This window comes from Rousettus aegyptiacus, unplaced genomic scaffold (genome assembly GCF_014176215.1).
Source record: "Rousettus aegyptiacus isolate mRouAeg1 unplaced genomic scaffold, mRouAeg1.p scaffold_m13_p_14, whole genome shotgun sequence".
Classification (NCBI taxonomy): Eukaryota; Metazoa; Chordata; class Mammalia; order Chiroptera; family Pteropodidae; genus Rousettus; species Rousettus aegyptiacus.
In genome coordinates, this window is record NW_023416289.1 from 10,085,088 (window position 1) to 10,108,686 (window position 23,599).

General features: G+C 36.2%; 2 protein-coding genes across 6 annotated transcripts in view; both read right to left on the bottom strand.

Moving 5' to 3' along the window:
* Window positions 1–21,269, bottom strand: part of HYDIN (HYDIN axonemal central pair apparatus protein) — a 310,335-nt gene extending 289,066 nt beyond the window's left edge. Inside the window, exons 1-2 of one of the 2 annotated variants that reach the window (XM_016164411.2) lie at window positions 21,156–21,269; window positions 6,714–6,832 (exon numbers count right to left, since the gene is read on the bottom strand). The gene's annotated coding sequence lies outside the window, so the exon portion shown is untranslated. Of the gene's footprint in view, window positions 1–6,713; window positions 6,833–18,148; window positions 18,263–21,155 lie in introns of those variants that run through there. The other variant, XM_036231381.1, reaches the window with a different exon arrangement.
* Window positions 15,363–21,442, bottom strand: CMTR2 (cap methyltransferase 2). Of its 4 annotated transcripts, XM_036231385.1 has the most exons (3): window positions 21,156–21,250; window positions 20,506–20,643; window positions 15,363–18,894 (listed from the first exon to the last, which is right to left on the bottom strand). In XM_036231385.1, exon 3 carries the CDS (start codon window positions 18,873–18,875, stop codon window positions 16,575–16,577), a length of 2,301 nt encoding a protein of 766 aa, XP_036087278.1. In that variant the 5' UTR covers window positions 18,876–18,894; window positions 20,506–20,643; window positions 21,156–21,250; the 3' UTR covers window positions 15,363–16,574. The 4 variants fall into 4 exon arrangements, with proteins under 4 accessions (XP_036087278.1, XP_016019906.2, XP_016019905.2 ...); XM_016164420.2 differs by lacking the exons at window positions 20,506–20,643; window positions 21,156–21,250 and adding an exon at window positions 21,353–21,442; XM_016164419.2 differs by lacking the exon at window positions 20,506–20,643 and having other exon boundaries at window positions 21,156–21,282.
* Between the last annotated feature and the right edge of the window lie 2,157 nt (window positions 21,443–23,599).

Here is a 23,599-nt window from a genome sequence, read left to right on the forward strand (position 1 = left end):
AGGCAGTTGAATATATGGTTCTGGAGTTCTGGAGAATGGTCTAGGCTGGAGTCATATATTTGGACACTGTGAAAGGCAGAACAACGTCCTCCCAAACATGTCTATGATCTAGTCCTCAGAACCTGAGACTATATTACCTGACATGGCAAAAAAAGACTTTGCAGATGTGATTCGGGGTATGGACTTTGAGATGGGGAAATGATTTGGGATTATATGAGTAAACCCAATCTAATCGGATAGGTCCTTGAAAGCAGAAGCATTTTCTCAGCTGTGGTAAGAGAGAGCTGAAAAAAGAAGGATCAGAGAGATAAAACTATGGTGGCTTTGAAGATAGAGGAATGGTACCACAAGCTAAGGAATGTAGAAGGCCTCTAGAAACTGGAAAGAGAAAAAAGGAAAAAAAGAAAAAATGAAAAGATTCTCTCCTAGAGCCTCCAAAAAGGAATGCAGCTTTGCTGACAGGTTATTTTAGCCCAGTGAGACTGTACCAAGCTTCTAATTTAAAGAACTGTAAGACAAGTTCCAGCCAAGACGGCAGAGTAGGTAAATGTTGCGTTGCTTCCTCTCACAACCACATCAAAATTACAACAAACTATTGAATAGCTATCATTAAAAGTCACCTGAACTTTAGCTGAACAGAAGTCCTACAATGAAGGACACACAGAAGAGGCCTCTTTGAGACTGGTAGGAGGGATGGAGACATGAAAAAGGCTGGTCCCACACCCGTGTATGGCAGTTGAGAATTGGGAGAAACATCTTGGCAGCGAAGGTCCCCGCCTTGAGAAGCGAGGGTTTTCAGCCCCACACTGGGCTCCCTAGCCCAGAGTTCCAGTGCCAGGTAGAGTGGTCCCTATAAATTTTGGTTGTGAAAACCAGCGGAGATCATGCCTGAATGAGATGGAGGGCAGCTAGAGTCCCAGGCATTCTTCTTAAAGGGCCCAAATGTGGACTTACTTGGTGACAGACTCACTTGCTCTGATCTCTAGTACTGGGGCAGCAGCTTGAAAAGCACCAAGGACATACAGGGAGGAACCGAGTTGTCTGGCTTCAGAGCTAGAGAGGCTGCTTTCTTCCAGACAGAAGTGCCAGCAGAGGGCATTGTTCCTTTATTGAGCCTTCCCCAACCCAGCTTGAAGACTCAGGTGGCTGCCATATCTGACTTCCCATCAATGTAGCTAACAAGAATCACCCCAGTCCTGCTGATTCCCTGAGACCCCACTGCTCCCAACTTGTGAGCCCACTTTCAGTGTCTTTTCCATACAAATGGCTTCCAGTGGATTTTCCATACAAATGGCTTGTCTTGGCTCATGCTGCAGACCTTCTTAAAATCTCTCAAAGGTTCACAAACTCTAAACAAGCAGCATCTGGCCTCAGCATGGGCTATACCTCTTGCTGAGCAGCCCCAAGCCTGGCACTAGCAGCAACCAGCCTCAGTTTGGAGCTTAGCCTTGTGAGGCACTTCCAAGCCCAGTGTGGGTGGTGACCATCTGCAGATTGCTTGGTGGCTCATGCCAGGTAACCCCGGACAGAGCACAGGCTGCAGCTAAATTTGGCCTTCAACAGGGCCCCTCCCAGGAGGCCCCAGCCTGCACGCCCCTCTAGTCTGAGCCAAGCACCATCCAGGATTACATCTGAGGACACACTCAAAAGGCAGATAGGGCAGGCACCAGAGCCCTGCAAAAGCGAATCCTGCTCTATAAGGTCAACCTCTGTACAATACCTCCTCCACTGGTCACAGCCAGTCATCACAACCAATCAGCCCAAGGGCCAATCCCTCCCAGTGACAAGCAAGCAGCAACCAAAGCTCAACTACAACAAGTGGGCACACACAACCCATACAAAAGACATACCTGAAGAGGTCAGAAATATGAACAATAAAAAGGAAATAACTACATATCTATCAACAATTACTTTAAATGTAAATGAGTAAAATGTTCCAATCAAAATATAGAGTGGCTAAATGGATAAGAAAAGGAGACCTTTACATATGCTGCCTACAAGAGACTCACTTCAGATTAAAAGACACACAGAGACTGAAAGTAAAGGGATGAAAAAAGATGTTTCATGAAAATGGAAACAAAAAAAGCTGGGGTAACAATACTTATACGAGACAAAATCAACTTTAAAACAAAGGCTATAACAACAGATAAAGAAGGAACCAGTAATCTCACTTCTGGGTATTTATTTGAAAAAATCCAAAATACTACTTTGAAGAGACATCTATATGTTAGTTGTGGCATTATTTACAATAACCAAGGTATGGAGGCCGCCTGGGTGTCCATCAATAGATGAATAAATAAGGAAGACATGATACAAATATACAATGGAATATTACTCAGCCATAAAAAAAATGAAATCTTGCCATCTGCAACAACATGGATGGACCTAGAGGGTATTGTGCTGAGTGGAGTAAGTCAGACAGAGAAAGACAAATGTCATATGTGAAATCTAGAGGACAGGAAAAACAAATAAACAACAGAAACAAGCTCATAGATGTTGAGAGCATTTTGATGATTGTCAAGTTGTGGAGTGAAGGGATGGGTGAAGAGGGGAGGGGGTTAAGAGGTACAAACTGGTAGTTAAAAACGTCATGGGTATATAGAGTACAGCATGGGGAACAGTCAGTCAGGAGTATTGTAATAACTACATATGGTCAGATGGACACTGGATTTATTGGAATGATCACTTCTTAAATTATATAAATGTCTAACCGCTGTGTTGTACACCTGAAATTAATATAATATTGTGTGCTGACTATAATTTAAAAAAAATAAAAAATAAAAATTTTAAAAATAAATAAAAATAAAGAACTGTAAGATAATAAATCAGTGTTTTTTTAAGCCACTAAGTTTGTAATAATTTGTTACAGAGCAATGGAAAACTAATACCAGCATCATCATGTATATAGATGGCATTGAAATCCATAAGAATAGGATTATTAGAGACAGAAAACAGAAGAGGTCTTGGAACTGAGGTTTGGCAAATCTGAATATTTAGTCAAGCAAATGAGGAAGAACCAACAGAAATGACTAAGAGTGGACATGAGGTAGCAATTTCATGTCAGCTATAGCTTCAGACAATCTTTTTTTTCAAACTTTCTTCACCTCAAAATTCAAACGTTACATGATCCTCTATAAAAGATGGGCTGATGTTATGCATGAAGGATCCTGTGGCCTAAGACACACATAGCCCTGTCACACTGCCTCACACTGACTTATAACTATTTGTTTACCTGTTTATCTTCTCCAATAGACTTAGAAGTCCCCAAAGGTGAGACTGTGCCCTTTCATCTCTGAAAACTAAGAATAATAATTCATAAACCTCCTATTCATTGAATGAGTAACAATGCCAGACATGGTGCTAATTGTTTTCAGGCATTTAATCATCACACAAACCTATGAGATGACTATTATTTATTCCATTTTCCAATAAGACAATTGAGATTAAGAAAGATTAGAAAATTTACTTAATACTCGTATGAAGGTAGAGAGTGACAGAGCTGTCCAATGACAAATTCTGTCCTGAATAATGGCCCCTTCAAAGATGTGCACACCTTAATTCTTGGAACCCGTGAATGTTACCTTATATGGAAAATATGACTTTATAGATGTGATTAAAGGTTTTGAGGTGGGGAGATCATCCTGGATTATCCAGGTGGGCTCAAAGAAATCACAAGAATCTTCATAAAAGGGAGGAAGGTGATCATATTGAGGAGCAGGAGATATGACAATGGTAAAGAGTTGAAGTGATTTGAGGAAGGGGCCATAACCAAGGAATGCAGAAGGCCTCCTAGAAGCCGGAAAAGGCAAGGAAACAGATTCTCCACTAGAGCGTTCTGGAGAGAAGGAGCACACGCCTGCCAATACTTTGATTTTAGACTTCTGACCTTCAGAGCAGGAAGATAATATATTTGTGCTATTTTAAACCACTAAGTTTGTGATAATTAGTTACCGTAGCAACAGGAAACCAATACGGTGCTCTTTACCCCTGTTTTTGTGTGGCCTTTTTATATCCTCAGAACCTAAGGCAACCAATGGATATTTCCTAAGTGAACTGCTGAAGGAGGAAAAGATTTTCCTCTAAGGCTTCTCCCACATAGCCCAATCTGAACTCCTGACCAAGAAACTAGCCTTCCTCAGAGAGATGTGGACAGAGCAGTATGGGTATATCTGAGGTAGTATGTGTTTTCCTAATTGCTAAGTTCAATGGATGTGCTAATAATAGCCTGCAGCTCATTCCACAGCGGTCAGTATGCCCTTGGAAGACATGACAAAATGGGACCTTAATTTACAGATGTGATTTAGAGCCCCAGAGGCTGGAGGGAGAGAGGAGGACAGGAATTGACTATTTTTATGTCACTAACTTAGGCTTTCTTCCATTTCCTGTAACAGTGCATTAAACATCACATATGATTCAACTGAAATTACAAGCAGCATTAGTAAAAAGATGAGCAGAAATCATATTTTACAATCTAATTTCTTTATAAAAATTATTTCATGACAAACTAGAGCAATGAATGCACATATACATACTGCTAATGCATATAACTCTTTCCTCTTTCTCAGAAACCATCATGGCCCATTTTTTAAAGCAGGAGATGATATTTTCTATATTAATATCAATAAAGGAATAGTTTTCCAAATTAATAAGTTCAATACACTCCATAGCTAAGCTGCTTAAGAAATGAAGAGCTGGAAATCTAAAAATTGTTTAGGTTTCACAAATGGCTTGTAGTGCCATGAAGAGTTCGTTCCTCTTTCTGAATCCCACAGTTAGAAAGTAAAAACTTCAAAACAGCTTTTGATCTTTTAAGAACAACTACTAAATAAACAGAAAGATGGTTATAATCTCAACTAAAAGCAATCATTTAGAACTGAATCTCAAATTCATATATATTTTTTTTATTCCATAATCTATTTGTAGTCGACATGGAAGGTGAAATAAATCTAAGGTAAAATCAGTCACCACCCTCAGTCTAGACCTTCTGATTAGATTGCCAATAACCATAGCATTCCCACCTGCCTGGTTTTGCAGCCCAGGTTCCCAAAGGTCCTGAGTGGCTTTGGAATCTGAATAAATCACGCACACTAGAGGTTCACCAGCAACTCAATTTATTTGTAACCTGAGACAGGATTTTATAGCTTCTCAGATTAACAGTTAAAAGTGGTTTGCTTTTCTGCCTCAGGGGTATTAGTTTGATGTATGAGGCAGGAAGATTATTAAATCTTCCATGCTATCTGAAGATGTAAATTAACCCACAGCACCTCCTCAGCCACCTTCCCTTTATGAGCTAGGGATTTATTATTAACTTGTCACTCTTGCATGCTCGTCAAAACAAGCAGCACCATGATTAATTACACCTGTTTATTTAAGGGTACCTTTCATGCCAATTTTTGGTGAACAGGATATTACAAAGTCTCCTGATTTCTTTGCAGAACTAAAGCAGGAGGACTTTTAGAGGGGAGAAGAGAATCACTGTCCTCTTCTAATCATGTCTGCGAATGTATCTGAAAGAAAGGTGGCATGTATGTGACTGTATATTGCTCTTTGAGTTTTAAATGAAGCCGCACTTCATTTTGGCTTCCCTTGTCTGTTCACAGACATCACACTGGCTGATTCTGCTCATCTGGGCATCATCTTACAAAGACTTTGGAGAGGACTGGCACTAAATGAACATAAACAATAAAATTCTCTTTTCGATTCTGTCATCCACGATTCGATTCGACAAATACAGTATTTACTAGGTTCCTTCTATGTGACAAGCAGCAAATGTGAATTTATTTACTCATTTCATCATCCCTTCACCTTTTTTTTTTTAGCATTTTTCTATAAATCCCACTGTCATAACATTTTGAATCCAAACACATTAGAATTTATCTGACAAATAAGATTTTTAAAAAACACACCTATGATATCATTGTAATAGTTAACAAAATAACAATAATTCTTTAATATCTCCTGATACCTAGCTCATGTTCAAATGTCCTTGATTGTCTAAAACAAAATCCTTTTGGACTGAAACAGGGTCCAAATAGTCTACACATTGGCTTTGGTTTGATGTGTCTTTCGTTTATACCTTTTCTCTCCATGCCCTTTTGAATATCACAAAAATGATCTTCAATATTTTATTTTTATCTAGAATAAACAAATGCGTCCAAACTTAACATATACTCCTGGTGAAACCTCATTATGTAATATTTTAAGGCCATGGTGATCATACAATTTATCATTCAAACAAAGAAACTCTTGAGGGAAAGGGGGAGCTATTAATAATTATACTGGTGTAAACCAAAACAGTCATCCTACCAGTAGAGAGATTGGGGGTAATAATAAGGAGGCTCAGGCTCCTGGTTTCTACTTGAAGGCAGAGAGCTGGCAAAGAGCTAGAAAGAATGTCATCCCACCCTTATAACTGAACAAACTGCAAGTTAACGACTTTGCCTAAATCCATCAAAGACTTGAAGTTGAGAAAATGCCAACTAAACCAAAATCTGAGGAGAAACAAGCACATATGGGGAGATATGGAATACAAGGATTTGTTTACTTGGGGCAGTTAAACACTAGTAAGAAGGATTCACCTAGAATTGTTGTTAGCAAATTGGCAGACATTGAGTATTGGCTGTTGACAATATGGAACCCTAAAGTCTTCAGATAAAAGAAGAGTTCACAACACTCACAGGCTCTGCTCTCCATGGATTCCAGTGGGTACTCACCAAAACGATGGGAAGAGTCCTGAAAAAGCATCCTTCATGATACAGGCTTAGGAGAGGGAGAGATCAACTGCTGCCAGAAGGCCATGGAGCCCTGCCCAGTTTCTTCTTCTCTATCTTCTCTATAAAAAAAAAAAAAAAAAAAAAAAAAAAACACTTGAGATGTGATGTACAAAAAAGGCAAGGGAAAGAACTCCACAGTGCCAAGAGACAAAATAATCAACAGAACCAGAAACATAAAACACAGACGTTGGAGTTATCAAATAGAGGATTTAAAATAACTATGAAAAATATGTCAAAGTCTTTAATAGAAAAATTGGACATCACTCATTTAGATGAATAATTTCAGCAGAGAGATGGAAACTGTAAGAAAAAAAATCAAATGAAGATGCCAGAAATGAAAACCACAGTAATAGAGATCAAGATTGTGATTGACAGCCTCATCAGCAGACTTAACAGAGCTAAGAAAAGAATCGATGACCTTGAAAATATCTGAACTGAAAGCAAAGAAAAAAAAAAGTAAAAAATAAAACAAAACATAGCATCCAGGAACTGGAGGACTAAATCAAATGATCTAATAGATTTACAATCAGAATTGCAGAAGTAAAAAAGATAGAGACTGGGGTAGAATAAATATTTGAAGGGATAATGGCTAAAAATTTCCAAAATTAATGGCAAACTACAGATTCAAACCACCAACTAAGATAAATACTCATGCCAGAAATAGACATATCATATTCAACTTCTAAAAACACAAAACAAAATCTTGAAGGCAACCAAAGCGGGGAGGGAGAAGCATTACTAGAGAGAAATAAACGTAAGAATTATTAGTAGCCATCTTGTTAGAAGCCATGCAAGCTACAAAACGAGCGTGACATTTTTAAAAGGTTGAATGAGTAACATCATCAAGGTGGCAAAATAGACTCCAGCCACCCGCCCTCCTACAAAGAACAATTGGACACTTATTCATGAATGAAAATAACTCTGAGATTGCTCAGAAGTCCACTTAAGAAGCTTCAACAGCACAGTGAAGCAAAAAATTAGAGAATAACCACACAAAAAGTATAGGCTCTCTGTTCTGTTCTACTCATCTATGTGTCTGTTTTTATGTCAATACCATACTATTTTAATGACTATAGTTTTGTAATGTAGTTTGAAATAAGGGCCCATGATGCCTCCAGTTTTCTTCTTTCTAAAGGTTGCTTTGGCTACTTGGGGTCTTCTATGGCTCCATATAGATTTTGGGATTGTTCTTTTTCTGTGAAAATGCTGTTGGAATTTTGATAGGGATTATATTGGATCTGTAGATTGTTTTAGGTAGTATGGCTATACCAATATTACTTCAACCATGAACATGGACTATCTTTGCATTTATGTGTGTTTTCTTCAGTTCTTTCATCAATGTCTTGTATGTCAACTGTAATTTAAAAAAATTTTTAAACTTTTTAAAGAAATAAATCCATGTATACATGGTCAATTAATTCCTGACAAAGGAAGCAAAAATATACAATGGGGAAAAGACGATATTTTCAATAAATGGTGCTGGGAAAACTGGACAGTCACATGCAAAAGAATGAAACCAGCCCACTATCTTACATCATACACAAAAGTCAAATTGAAAAGGATCAAAGATTTTAATATAAGACCCAAAACCATAAAACTCCTAGAAGAAAACATAGGCCAGAAGCTCCTTGGCATCTGTCTTGGTGATGATTTTTTGTATTTCACACCAAAAGCAAAGGAAAGGAAAGCAGAAGTGAACAAGTGGGACTCCATCAAACTAAAAAGCTTCTGCATAGCAAAGGAAACCATCGACAAAATGAAAAGACAACCCTAAAGAATGGGGCAAAGCATTTGCAAATCACATCTGATAAGTGGTTAATAGGCAAAATATATTGTCATACAACTCAATTACAAAAACAATCTGATTTAAAAATGGGCGGAAGGCATACAGATGGCCAACAAGTACATGATGCTCAACATTACCAATCATCAGCAAAGAGCAAATCAGAAGCACAAGGAGATATTACCTCACTCCTGTTAGAATGGCTACTATTAAAAAGATAAGAAATAATAAGTATTGGAGAGAATGTGGAGAAAAGGGAACCCTCCTGGACTGTTGGTAGAAATGTAAATTGGTGCAGCCTCTGTGTTTTGCTTCACTAAAAGAGTACAGAGTTTCCTCAAAAAATTAAAAATAGAACTACCATATAATCCAGCAATTCCACTTCTGGGTATTTATCTAAAGGAAGTGAAAACGTCAACTCAGAAAGGTATATACATGCTCACGTTCACTGCGGCATTACTTACAATAGCCAAGACATGGAAAGAACCGAAGTATCCATCAAAGGATGGATGAAGAAAATGTGGGAGACACACACATACACACACAGTGGAATGGTATTTAGCCATAAAAAAAAAAAAAAAAGAAAATTCTGTCATTTGTGATAACATGGATCAACCCCGAGGACATTATGCTAAGTGAAGTAAGTCACACAAAGAAAGACAAATACTATATGATCTCACTTGTATGTAGAATCTTCAAAAAAAAAATTTTTTTTTTAAATAACAGATCAGGGATACAGAGAACAGATAGGTGGTTGCCAGAGGGAGGGATAATAGACTTTAAAAGTTCTCAACATTAAGAAAAAAAATTTGTAATTATACATGGTGGTGGATATTAACTAGATTTATTGTGGTGATCATTTCAAAATATCACATATATCAAATCATTACGTGGTACACCTGAAGCTAATATATTATGCAACGATTCTACCTCAATTTAAAAAAAATAAAGCAGAATTTGCTGAGTTAAAAGAAAAAAACAGAAAAGGAAATAAGTAAACCAAAAAATTAATGGTTCTTTGAAAATTAATCAACAAAACAGAAATAATTAACCTGATTTATAAAGGATGGGGAGAAAGCACAAGTATACAAACAAAAGAAACAAGCTCAAAAAAAATTTTTAATATAAATGAAATAAAGAGCTTTCTAAGTAAACATACCAAAGTTGACACTAACAGAGATAAAAACTCTAAATGAATAAATTTTGTAAAAAGGAATATAGGAAGTCATAAAAAAACTCCCCTCTAGAAGGACACCAGGCTCAGATGGTTTCACGAAGTCTACCAAATTTTTAAAGATCGGATGATGTAAACACTACTTAAACTATTTCAGAGCATAGAAAAAAATGTCCAAACCATTTTTATTAAGCAAATTTAACACTGATTCTAAAACCAGACAAATACTGCTCGATAAAACTAAAAACAATCTCACTTATAAATATTAATGCAAAAATTTTAGGTGAAATATTAGCAAACAGAATCCCATAATCCATCATAATCAAGCAGTGCTTGTTCCAGAAACATGAGGGATTCAAAATTAGGAAATCCATTAATACAATTAAACATATTAATAAAACTAAAGAGAAAAGTGTTTATCTCCACATATTTAAAAAATGGAAAAACTAAACATTCGTTTATAAAGAGCCTCAAAAATAGGAATTAATACCTCATTAATATAAATTAAAATAAAAAGTCAGCAGCTGATATAATGAGACAACACTAGAGTAGCAGTTCTCAAAATGAGGTTTATGGACCCAAACCAAGACATTATTTATTCTCTCTTTACTATATTAATAGTCTCACTGATGGGCAAAATTGCTGGTGACTTAGCACAAATCAAGGTAGTGGCACTAAAGTAGGCTAGTAGTCATTGTATTCTTTAACACATACTCGTAGTGAGGGAAAAAGCCATTTCTAATTAAGAATATCCTTAATAGTGAAAAAGATGAAAGGAATTAAGAAGTACGAATTGCCAGTTATAATATTTATGGGGATGTAAATTACATCATAGAGAATATAGTCAATAATATGGTAATAACTATGTATGGTGTCAGGTGAGTACCAGACTTATTGGGGTGATCACTATGGAACATATATAAATGTCTAGTGATTATGTTGTACACCTGAAATGAATATAATATTGTATGTCAATTGCAACTAACAAATAATTTTTAAATTGAAAAAAGAGTACCCTTGATAGAGTAGTAAAAACAATTTTATTAAATCTCAACATTTGGTATGTCTTAATATTAGAGGTAAAGAAATTGGAAATACACACAATGCACTTCCGCCGCACACTGAAGTCGGATGCCTGTCTCCAGGAAAAGCATTTGCACAACTGAGTGGCAAACAAGTTGTACATTTCTCTTGAACACCAATTTACTTTAAAGAATAACTGGCAGACAAACTATAGTTATTCAGACATGAGTGACAGATATTTTCTCAAAATTAATAAAGTAAACTGTCACTTCACAGAAAACAACCTCAGTATTTGTTGCCATAAAATTCAAACATTCTAGTGAAAATTAGAATTTTAGAAAATTTCTGTCCACCACCCTAATCTTGACAACTTCTCAATGCTTAGATTTTTCTGATGAGATGAGTGGTGATATTTATGAATGTGACTTTTTGGTACCATATAATCAAATGTGTCAACATTTACAAGATCTATATAACTCAATGAACTGATATTTTCCAAATGACAAATTCATGGTGCTGCAAAACTACCTGTGGGTAAGTGATCCATTCAATTGCAAAACTTGATTTTAGTGTGACAGTACAAAACGTTCCTTAATATAGTTTAAGATTTTTCATTGCAACCAACTTTTAGGAAACCATCACCTGTCAAGTTTTGGAGCAGCATCAAAGAATATCCATAATTACCTAAAAAAGTTATTAAAATATTCCTCCCTTTTCCAACTACACGTCTATGTGAGGCCAGATTATCTTAAGTACTTCAAAACAATGTATTGCAACAGACTGAATGTAAAAAGATATGAGAATCTAGCTATAAAAAAAAAAATTTACAAAAATATAAACATCACACTTCTCACCAAATTTTGTTTTGAAAGTTACTTTTCATTAAAAAATTATGTTAACATGTAATGGTTTTATCATTGTTATTTTTAAATTTATTAATAAAGCTTTAAATTTTTCTGTTTTAATTTCTGAGATGGAAAATATCAACAGACATTGCTCCCATAAACAAAAGCTCTTTGGATTCCTCAATAATTTTTAAGAGGGTAAAGGGGTCTTGAGACCAAAAAGTTTGAGAACTACAGTAGTACAACATTCTCAGTAAGCTCAGGATAATGACAGATCTCAGCAAGACAAAATTGGCACGTGTTGTGCCAGAAAGTATGGAACCTATCAAAAACTGTTTGAATTATGTAAAAAAAGACATACGTATCGACTTGGAGGAGCCCCTCCCTTACCCACCCAAGCCAAATTAGGATAATTCGAGTACAATTAAGAATAGTTGTAACAGATTAAAATACATCAAATATATAATCATTCATGAATTCTTAAAGTTGGTTAAAAACAACTATAACCAAAAAAATCTCATTGGTCACCTTTGGAGGTTGCTAAGACACCAACTTGTTTTTCTGAAAATTGATAGTGTTTTAAAAATTAAGCATCTCTCTGGCTTTTCCTAAACAATCTATTTCAGAAAAAAAATAAAGAGCTGATGACTTTAAGTATATGTTATAAAGTCCAACTTTAGAGACAAGAGAAATACAGTTAGAAAATCACTAATTTGAAACCCCTAATAGAGCTAACTATCAATATTCAATAGATGCCAAAACTATTAAGTTAAAGATTGAAAGAAAACTTGGTAGTGTATAAATAGGGTTAACATCTGAACCCTAATGTCACTGAGAACAACTAGCCATTTTGTGCTTCATAATATGATAAAAAAAAAAAAAGGAAGTACACATTTATGAAGTATTCTTGCCAATAGTAATCATTCATTTAGATCTGCTACCAATTTATAGGAAATATATGGATTAAAGAGACAAGTTAAAAGATAAAATAATCAGCCAAATCCAGAATGTGGAAAACTACAAGACAGTTAAAATGGCATGGGAAAAAAAATGTTGGAACTGGGAGTAGAGAGGTGGGGTTCGTAAAAGACTAACTTCAGAAACATATTAAGTATATGCAATGTGTGACCCTTATCTGAATCCTTATTTGAATCAACTATAAAAAGGCACTTTTGAGACGATCTGAAAAACTTGAATATGGACTAAGTTTTGAGTGATGTTAATTTTGTTTGTTGTGATAAAGTCTTTATCTGTTAGAAATACTTCATGAATTTTCTTTAAAATATTCCAAGAAAAAAAAGTGTAGGAAGATAAAACAAGTTTAGCAGAATGTTGGTAATTATGGAACCTGGGTGAGGGTACATGGTGGTGAATGGTTGTAAGTTTTCTATAATAAAACGAAATCAAATAGTATTCTATAGACACTCACATTGACTACATGGGATAAAAAATAAGTATCCTTGTCACAGTGCCTTGTCCTTGAGTTTACAATCCTGGCAAGAAAATGAAATAATGGGGGGAAAAAATGATATAAAATTGCTTAATGGTCAAATTGATTCAACCAGTAAGTACAATAGCTCCAGAAAGAAATTAACATTACTGGACTTATGTGATAGTTGCAGAAATTATGTTTACGCTAATAAAAAGAGAAGTTCACCAGGATATGTTTATGCTTGTTTTGAATTTTCTCAGCTAGTCTAGTATACAGACTAATTTGTCAATCCTGGAATTCTCTGGAAAGAGTAGAAACTCCCAAAAGTCTACAGACAGTAATAGCACAGTAAAATAATTTAGTGTTGAAGCATAAACCTTCAACAGCAAAAAAAGATGCAGATACACATGTAAAAATAGATTTATCCACAAAGATCCGTAGAATCTTTTTAGACAAGTATCTTTTCAGCATAATGTACACAGAGAAAAAGAACAATCTCTGCAAATGTTTTCCTTAATTATATAATTTTCCATTAATTTAAGAGGATAATATTCACATTAAGTCTAAGTTTTGTTCAAATTGTATTAAATAGATTACAAAGGAAATTTAAATAAGGCCTAATTGTACTAGTGTAATTTAAAAATTTTTTAATTTTTAGAACATAAAAATTAACAGAAACTCTCCTCATGCTTTAAAATCTTTAGAAGCATGTAGTATTTTTACTAAAAAATGCTAATTATTTATTGTTTAAAACTATTTTAAACAATAGTTTAAACAAACTAAACTAAAAATGTCCTATTTCTTACTTTTATTTTCAAAAGCAAAAATACACTAAATAAAAAATCATTTTTAAAAAACCAATGAAAAGTATTTAAACATGGAAAATAAGATTTTGATTAGGTTTATAATCAAGATTTTCATTTCTAAAGATGGAAGGGAGTAACTGTTTTCATATACCCACACCAAAGCCCTGTAATTTAAAAACTATTCAATTAATCATCTCATCTAGAAATGAAGAATAAGGTTTAAATATTTTTAAAGACCTGGTATTTTCATCAAAGATAAGTAAAATAACACAAGTATCAATAAACATTTTTTTCAACTCTCCTAATATTTTAATCCAAGATCTCTGAAACAGAAAAAAAATTAATATCTTTTTAAACAAAATAACTATTTTAAAGATGGAGTGAAGTCCACAAATTTGGATTCTAATTTTATTTCAGAAGATATTTTCAATGCATTTAAATATTTAAGTAATACTAGGATAATATGCAGAAGCCTCCACTAAAATGTAAAACCGAATTTTTTCTAGGCGGCATAAAACTTAAAAATTGAAGAAATTAAATTTATTAAAACCTCTTTCTGATCTAAGATTTTAGGGAACACATGAAGTTTAATTTTTTTTGCTGTTAAAAATTTTCTTCAAAAAGCATCACAATTAAAATTCTCGAGATCTACCAAACAATATTGTTTTTAAAGAACAGTAACTATCTTGATAAACTATACAAACTATCTCTCACTTACTGCCCTCAACATTTTCATTCATTTTTTTGGAAAGCATTTTTTCTCCCCTTTTTCTCAAAGAGAAAGGCCTATGAATCATTGGTACCTACCATCCATATCCAGTTCAATTGGAATCTTCCTCAAGTCATCTCACCTCTAAATCAATAAGAATCCAATAAATCAGATAAACAGCAACTGATTCCAAAAGCCAGGTTAAAAAACAAAATATATCCTAGTATACACCAGCATATTATATATTCCAACACAGACTAGTGTTACAAAACTAAGCATTCAACATCTGTTTGAGGACTTTAAAAGGAAGTTTTAATATCAGAACTTGGAACTAAGCTTTCAATTGTATTCTAATCAAATAAAGTAAGTAAAAAATAAACTGCATCATTACAATGAACCAAACCAACTAACGCATAAAGACTACAAAATACAAAATGGTTTCCTGAGAGTGGTTTTAATTCTCTAGTGGTAATCAATTTTATGTCAGAATTCTATCATTATACAACTTGAACTACTTCCATAAAATCACCAGTAGGAAATCACTTTTCTTTTAGAAATCTACCTCCAGGCCTCCAACTCCCTCCCTGACAGGAACTAAATCTATCCCTTCTACTCCCTCCCTTAAGTTTTCAATTTCTTTCCCAAAGTAGAGCTTCCATAAATATTACAATATTAAGGACTAAATTTTAATGAATACAAATCAGAGGAAATGAAGGAACATTAACTCCCATTCAAACCTTCCTTAAAAAAAAAATCTGTTTCTAAGTTATATTTTTAACTTCCCCCATGATTCTCTTTAAAAAAGACGAACACAAAATCTCTCTGCTAATGACTTTATTCATGAATCTATAATGGAACTCAAAATAGCAAAGAACATGACAAAAAATTCAGATTAATATTTATCAACCAAATACATCAGAGAATACATCTATTTTTCACATAACTAACAAAAATGTCTAAAATGCACACGTAAGAATATAAATATTCTCCATTTTGTGGAATTTCAAAGTAATGAAGATCTGCTTAACAGTTTGCCAGAAAAGCTCAGGTGTACTGTCAAAAATACATGTAACTCAACAGAAATCAAACAGAACTGATAAAATAACCACCTCATGGTTAAACTTTTGGTCAAGTGTTACTTACTACTGAAAAAAGAAATTAGTAAAGATTTAAAAATGTTAAATGCTAAACCATCATTCTAAAAGTATTAAAATTTTTCTTCAGTAGCCACTATATTTATCACTTACGTCCCGCAATGTGAAACTATAAACACTACTTCGTAATTTAAAAAAATCCTTTAGTTTAAACATTATTTCCTGGAAGTTAAAAATTACTATACCATTGCCAAATAAAACTTGTCATGATACAGGACTGTATTAGATACAGTAATTTTTCATTGTTTTAAACATGATCTTTGGTTTGAAGCTGTCCTGATATCCTTTCTAGTTGGATGGTTGTGATTAGTAAAATATTCACAAAGCTTCATATGAACCATAAACTGGGTCAATGGCTTATAGGCAATAAATGGCACATAACAAGAAATCTGGCAAGATGAGTTCCCCAAATCCATAACTGACATGGTTAGTGCTAAAGAAAATCAGTGTTGCTCAGGAGTGATTCACCTCCTCTCATCAAATCAATTCATCAACATCATTAGCCATCAAGAGGAAATTAGAAAAAAAAAAAAATCGAAACTGAAGGCACACAGATGCAAACCTTAAGCAGGTAAGATCAACTGAACTGCATATGCAAGCATGGGTGTGTCCATACCCAAGCACGTACACACATCTCATGTTTAAGGTCGAATATCATGACTGTATAGATTCCAGCACATGAAAACCTCAACACCTGTGGGTATACATATCCTGGGAACTAGCTGATGTCTTTCCAGAAATAATGGGACTTCAAATGTTACAAAAGTTGGCCATTCCCCAAAATGAAAGGTTTTAAATTAATAGCAAAGGGATGCAATAACAATGGAAACTATAAGAAGCCATAAAGTTAAATTTCAGAAAGGACAAATCCAAGTTCATAACTGAAGGCTACTGATGAATTCTTCTTTCTCTCCTTGAATAATCAAATGCAAATGTCTTTTAGCAATGGTAGCATTCAAATCCCACAAAAAATCAAGTAGTGCCCCCTTAAGCAGCACTTCCATTGGCACGAACTGTAAAACTTGCTGGGGTGCATCAGTGTTAAGCAAAGTGCTCAACAATTTATTCACATTCTGCAGATACTGGAAAACTTGATTTGGAAGGTCCTGGTATCCAACACATAGCAGGACTGCACAGGTCTTCAGGGGCTCAGAGGATGTGGGACAAGAAAATGTGATGAATCTAAAACAGCTATGGAGTATGAAGATCAAACCAGCCATAAACCTTGTAAAACAAGAAAGTACAGGCAAAATCATAACATCGCCTGTATGAAGCTGCTGTAATGAATGCAGAAGACGGTCCAAAAATAACTGCTGGTAATTTGGGTCTCCATCATGAAGCAATGAACACCTAAAATTCATGAGTTCAGCTGATTCCAGGAGCTGAACTTCCAATGGCATATGCATTTTGATATCACAAGGTGTTGAAAAACCCACAAGCAGGCACTTTATTTGGTTGCTGGGTTCTACAACCTGCCCATCCTGAAGGCATTTGGTAAGGCTAAACAACTCAGAAAACATCAGTTCTTCAGAAAAAATGTGACAAGAACAACAGTACTGCTCTTTTGGCCTAAACTTGGAATCCAAATTCAAGGCTCCTCCAAATGACTTTTCAATTGCTTCATTGAGAGCCTTTAAAATTTCACCATCACAGAAAGGAGAACACTTTACCCTTGGCAGTTTCTTTCCCTCTAAAATATGCCATGAGTGACACTCAAGATTGGAAACTGTTCCTTCTAAAAGAGAACTTTGCCCAGGATGATATGCAGAATGTTCCTCGGCCCAACTATTAAAGTAACCTTTGGCCACCTTATCTTTCCACGAAAGAGTTTCCAGCATTTTCCTTTCATTATAGGTTTTAAAATATCTGTTCCTCTGCCCAAACCACTTTGTATTTGTACTACAGCCAATATTAGATTTTTTTACTAGCCAATTATTTCTGGAAAGAGGCTTCAACTGAAACTTTTGCATGAAATACTGAACAGCACAGTCCCTTAAATTATTCAGCTTTGTTTGCTCCCCTTTTCCCATGGACTCAAACAGACGAATGTTCTCAGAAATAGTTTCTAGCTGGTATTTATGAAAGAATACACAACATTCTTCATGTCTTTTAAGAAAAGATTCAGGAATCACATGATGGGGAAAGAGAGCCTTCCTGGTGATTTCGGTCTCAAAATTCAGCACCATCTTAGATAACAGCGGGTGCATTACCTCTCTCCCCTTATAGTGGAGACATACCACATAGACTTCTGAGTTTCCTGCCTTGCTAGTAGCAGGTTTGAAAACATGGACTTGGTCAAAGGAACAGTTTAGCAGGTACATCAAGTTTATGGAACAATGTTCAAACAAAGTAAACATCTTCAGAACAAAAGAGCCACCATTCCCAAGAGTTGTCAGAGCAGTGACAACTTCACAGTAATGCAAAGAAGAAACTAAAGCTTCTTGTTCACCTGGGTTTCCTTGGCAATCAAAACTTCCATCTGCAGTGATCAAATGAATAGTAGCCATGCTGCTTACGAAATTCTGAAGTCCAGTCAGATATTTCAAAGTCATGATATCACCAGTGTTATCTGGACCAAAATACCACCAATGCAAGGTGTTCGCAATAAGTCGGTCATCCATAATCATCATAAGATTGTCATTTGCTTCATGGTATGGGTTCAGAGTATTGGCTACCCAACTCCAATCACAAGGGAATCGATGGGATTTTAAGTAGTGATTGAGACTAGCAATAAAAGCTCCAGGAGCTTCACAAAGGTGTAGAGAGTTCAGTTTTCCATTCTGAAAAGCTTCCTGTGGAATAATTGGAAAGCTGCACAAAATTTCATGAAACTTACACCACGCTTGAGTACAAAGTTCAGCATTCACAGATTTTCTCACATGGGAAATTATTTTTCCAGCTTTATTAGTGAAAGCTGTGTGCTCGTGCCACTCATCCAACTTCTTATCACTCAGCAGGTTTTTTACTTCATTTAGGGAGTTCTTCAAATCGAGAAATGCATCAAATTCCGTGTGGTCACAGGTGAAAATTTCAGTGGGATCTGGTAATGGCCACTCACTATTAAGTGGCTTGCCATAAGAAAAGTTCTTGGCAAAGAGTTCAGAAATGTCAGCAACAACATCTGGGCTGAATGTCTCAGGACTTGAACCCAGTGGTAGCTTTCTGCACTTACTCATTTTCAAATTAAATTAAAATCTAGAAAAAGAAAACACATAAATGAATCAAATTTATTAGTGAGTGAAATCTCATCCACAGCAAATTGGATCACAGTCATGACAAACGATACAAAATGGGAAGGCTGATGTCCACACACTCCATTATATAAAGAGGCAATCTGGAATAAAGAAAGAGTAAAGGCTTTGATATCCAACAGACCTGGGCTTGAATTCCAGCTCTGCGACTTACAGCTTAATAAGTGGCCTTGGGCAAATTACATCTTTGAGTCTCCAAAAATAACCTTTTATAAAAAAATGAGTATAAAACATGCTAGCATATACAAAGCATATACTACAGAACATTCATCAGTGAAGGGCAGCTCTTGTTACCATAGTAACCCCTCTAGCTCCTCCCCAAAGTTCTCCTAGACCCATGGTTGAGGTATCACCCACAGAGCTCCCAAAATACTCTTAGACTGAGATTTATTCCTAAACATGACCTTTGACATTTGATCAAGCTCTAACAAGTGAGTTTTAGCTTTTTTTTAAATTATTTTTTAAATTTTTTGTTAGCTCCCTCCAAATCTCACCTCCATCCAGGAGAAGATCCTGCACCTCAACCCAATACTGATCCTGCTACCAGGCCTCTCTACCACCACCCACTTATTTATCAACCAGAACTGCCAAATATGTCCTCCATCCAGATCTCACTCTCTTGCTGGGACATGTACTTTGGTAATACCAAATCACCTTTATAAGCCACCAATACTCATCACCATAGTTTGTGTACTTGACTGGTTAGCCTCCTCCTGCTCAATGCTTAAACTGACCTACAGTTCACCTCGCCATGTCTCTAAACTACAAATTCCTGCCTCATCTGGTCAGGCGGCTCCATGTTTACATTACAAAATATTCTTCTTGCCACTAAAACTTAACACATTTTAACAGAATTTTAAACTGAAGAACTATCCTTACTGAATATACAGTCACTCTACATTTTGTGTTCTACCACTGCCAAAGAAACCAAAAACATCTGTCCACTGGAGAGGAAACGGAATTTAAAAGAGAAAGAAGCATGGCTTAATGGCATAGTGTTGGAAAAGTCCTTAATTCGAGCAGATAGAGTATTACATGGTATAGGTGACCCTTAAACAACATGGGTTGAACTGTACAGGTCCATTGATATGTAGATTCTTTTCCATAAATACCGTAAATGTATTTTCTCTTCCTTATGATTTTCTTAACAATTTTTCTCTAGTTTACTGTAAGAATACAGTATATAACACATACACAAAATATGCTAGTAAGTTATTGAGAGTTAAGCTTTTGTGGAATCTAAAGTTATACGTGGGGGTCAGTGTCCCTAGCCCCTACCTGTTTAAGGGTCAACTGTATCTGTTAGCACAATGTCAGTTCATGAATTCTGCATTTATTTGGTAAAGCCAATGCATTCTCCACCAGTTTTCAAAAAGAATCTAAATATTAAATATGAAAAAATTGACAGCCAAACCACTAGCCCACAAGCAGCCAATGTTTGATGATTAAAACAGGAAAGGAAGGTGAGCTAGCACTACAATAAATACATTACTTTCCAGACTGCATTCTAGTAGCATTTACTTTGTACTGTTCTTTCAGCGGTGTGTTTACTCACTTATGTCACTCTCAAGAGGTTCTGGACAGTGCTTAAGTACACTGCAAGCATCCACGCTCTTCTAATGAGGTTCTGAATGTGAGTTATAATGATGCACTTCAACTTCGCTCCAGCACTTCAATGCGTGACCCAAAATTTCTTTTAAGCATGTGGTTTAAAAAACAGAAGGGAAAAGTTTCCAGTATGTGTTCCTCTATCCTTTTCATTAAACACTCCACAGAGCTCTGTGGCATCATAATTCTGCTAGGAGGTTCAATATTAGCATTCTTATTTTGCAGACTCGAATGTGAAGTCATGTAGCACCGCGCCCGAAACCACAAAGGGAATACCTGCAAACTTCACGGGCCTAACACTGAACCCACAAGATCCCATCAACAGTTGTTACCTCTCAACTAACACTCACAAAGGAGTTTTAGAAGTGTTTCCGCCAACTCTTCCTCCTAGCAACAGTGAAAGCAATAGCTAGTACGGATCCAGCGCTTTACTTTGGGCCGGGTCACCCAAGATCTCCTTTCAACTGGTAGAAGTGAGTCCCAAGCTCCCTTTAAGCGGGCCCGGTCGCTGACCCAGAGAAACCTTAGTCCCAGCCCCTGCTTCACCCACTGGAAGGTCGAAGGACGCCTCGGGCTCGGAACCCGGGCCTGGATTACCTTCGCTCACGCCCACCTCGGCCCCCAGACTCTCGCGATGCTGTGCGCTTCACTCGCTCTCCTCACTCCGGGGGCCCATTCTCCACTTCACTCCTGAGAGTCTACGGCGCCCCCCACCGCAGGGGACAGAGGTGGCGCGCCGGCAGGCCAGGAAGGAGGGCAGACCCGCCCTCCCGACACAGCGAGCGGAAACCCACCTCCAGACCGTGCCGCCACCGAGCGCCAGCAGACGGCGGCCTGAGGGCGCTGACAGACACACTGCGCACGCGCCTTGAGGCCGAGTGACGTCACGCGTCAACGTTACGCACGCCGGCGACACTTGCTTGGCTTGCTAGGATGTGCCTCTCCGCGGGCGCTGGAGCTAGGCAGCACCAGCCTTCCTCCCCATAGCATCTATGGCAACACAAGCAGCGCGCTTAGACGGAGCGACCTTCGGCCCCGCTCCCTCTGGAAAGGGTGGGATGGGGCGGGGCAAACCTGTCAGGATGCGCCGGCTCCGCCCACGTGGCCCCGGGACCCCAGAGGCTTCCTAAAGCTTTTCCGCAGAATTTAATTATTAGTACAGGTTGAGTTAAAACTGGTGCTTGAAACAGGAGGCGAGGTTAAAAGCCATACTGGAGAAACTGCGAAATAACACTCTGTTATTATTTTTATAAACCTAGGGAAAAGATAACTTCAGAAGAAAAATGGGCGAAGATTTGAACAAGCCATCCAAAATAAGTAAAACAGCCAGTAAGAATATGCAAAGTTGTTTAACCTATTATGAAAAAATTGGAAATGAAAACAGTTTCCGCCCGATTCAGCGAAGATTTTAAAAGATCGATAATGGCCACTGTTGGTGAAAATATGGAGAAATAGGTTCATATACTGTGGTTGGAAGTAAAAATTAATATAGACTTTAAAGAAGGCAAACTAAAATGGCCTTGCACCTAAGCCCAGAAATTCCCACTCCCAGCAAGTTATCTTTAGGAAACAGCTGGCACTCACCTTGGACAAAATGTTCGTTTCAGCACCTTAATAATAACAATAATAAAATTGGAAACTCTGAATATCTAAGAGAATTAAAATCTTTATGGTACACACATATAACGGGATATTATGCAGCCATTAATAGGCTATATGTTCACAGTATTGCGTGGAAATAGACTATAGAACTGTAGAGCCTAAAATATTTACGTAAATACTATATATATATATATATATATATATAGAGAGAGAGAGAGAGAGAGAGAGAGAGAGAGAGAGAGAGAGAGAAAGAGAGAAATATATTTTTAACAAGTCTTCCAGGATGTGCATCAATGGAGAAAAAGATGTTTCAAAAAATGGTAAGTCACTTGAAAATCCATATGGAAATAACTTTATTTGGACTCACATCATAAGCCAAAATACATTTCATTTGGATTGCCAATCTATATTTTAAAGGTTAGACAATAACTTTTAGCAGAAAACATAAGATAACATTTTTGTGATCTCGAAGTAGGCAAAAAATTTATAAAAGGACAGAAAAAGCACAAATCATAAAGGAGATATATATATTTTTTAACATATAACTATGTTAAAATTAAGAACACGTATTCATCGTAAAACATCATTGAGAGTGAAAGGCAATCAATAGAGTAGAAGTTATTTTGTATAACAAAGAACTTGAATATATAACTTGACAAAGGACTTATATCCAGAGCTCCTACAAGTAAAACAAACAAACAAACAAAAACTTCCTACAAGAAATATAAATGTTCCCAGTGAAAAAATGAGCAAAAGACTAAAACACTTAAAGATGATATCCAAAGGCCAATAAAATATGAAAAGATGCTCAAGTTCATTAGCCTGGGGAAATGTAAACTAATCTCATAATAAGATACAATTACATATTAGACTGGCAAAAATGAAAAAGACTGAAAATATTAATGTTGGAGAGTAGGAGGGTCAATCAACAGGAAGTTAATTAGAAGAAAAAGAGCTTCCCAGATCTTCCAAACTCACGAGTAAGCTGCCTTTTTTCCCCCCAGTTCCGTTAAGGTATAATTTACATACTGTCGAATGCTCAGGTCTTAAGTGTACAGTTCAACCAGTTTTGCCAAATGCCTTTTAAATATTTCAGAAAGGTCCCTCAAGCCCCTTCTCAATCAATCTCCCATCCACAAGAAGCAACTACTGATCTGTTTTTTCTATCACCAGAGTTTAGTTTCATCTATTCTAGAATTTCATATATATTCAATCATTACTGTTTATAATTTTTGTAAATACTTCTTTATTGTTGAGGAGGAAAGCTCTTTTTCCTTCTACCCTTCCGGGTTCTTAGCTGGGACTCTATTAACAAGAGAAAAGCATATAAATTTACTAATATGTATTATGTGACATGGGAGCCTTTAAGAAGGAAACAAATACCTGAAGAAGCCATTAAATCTGAGTATTTTTATACTAGGTTTGATGAATAGTGGGAA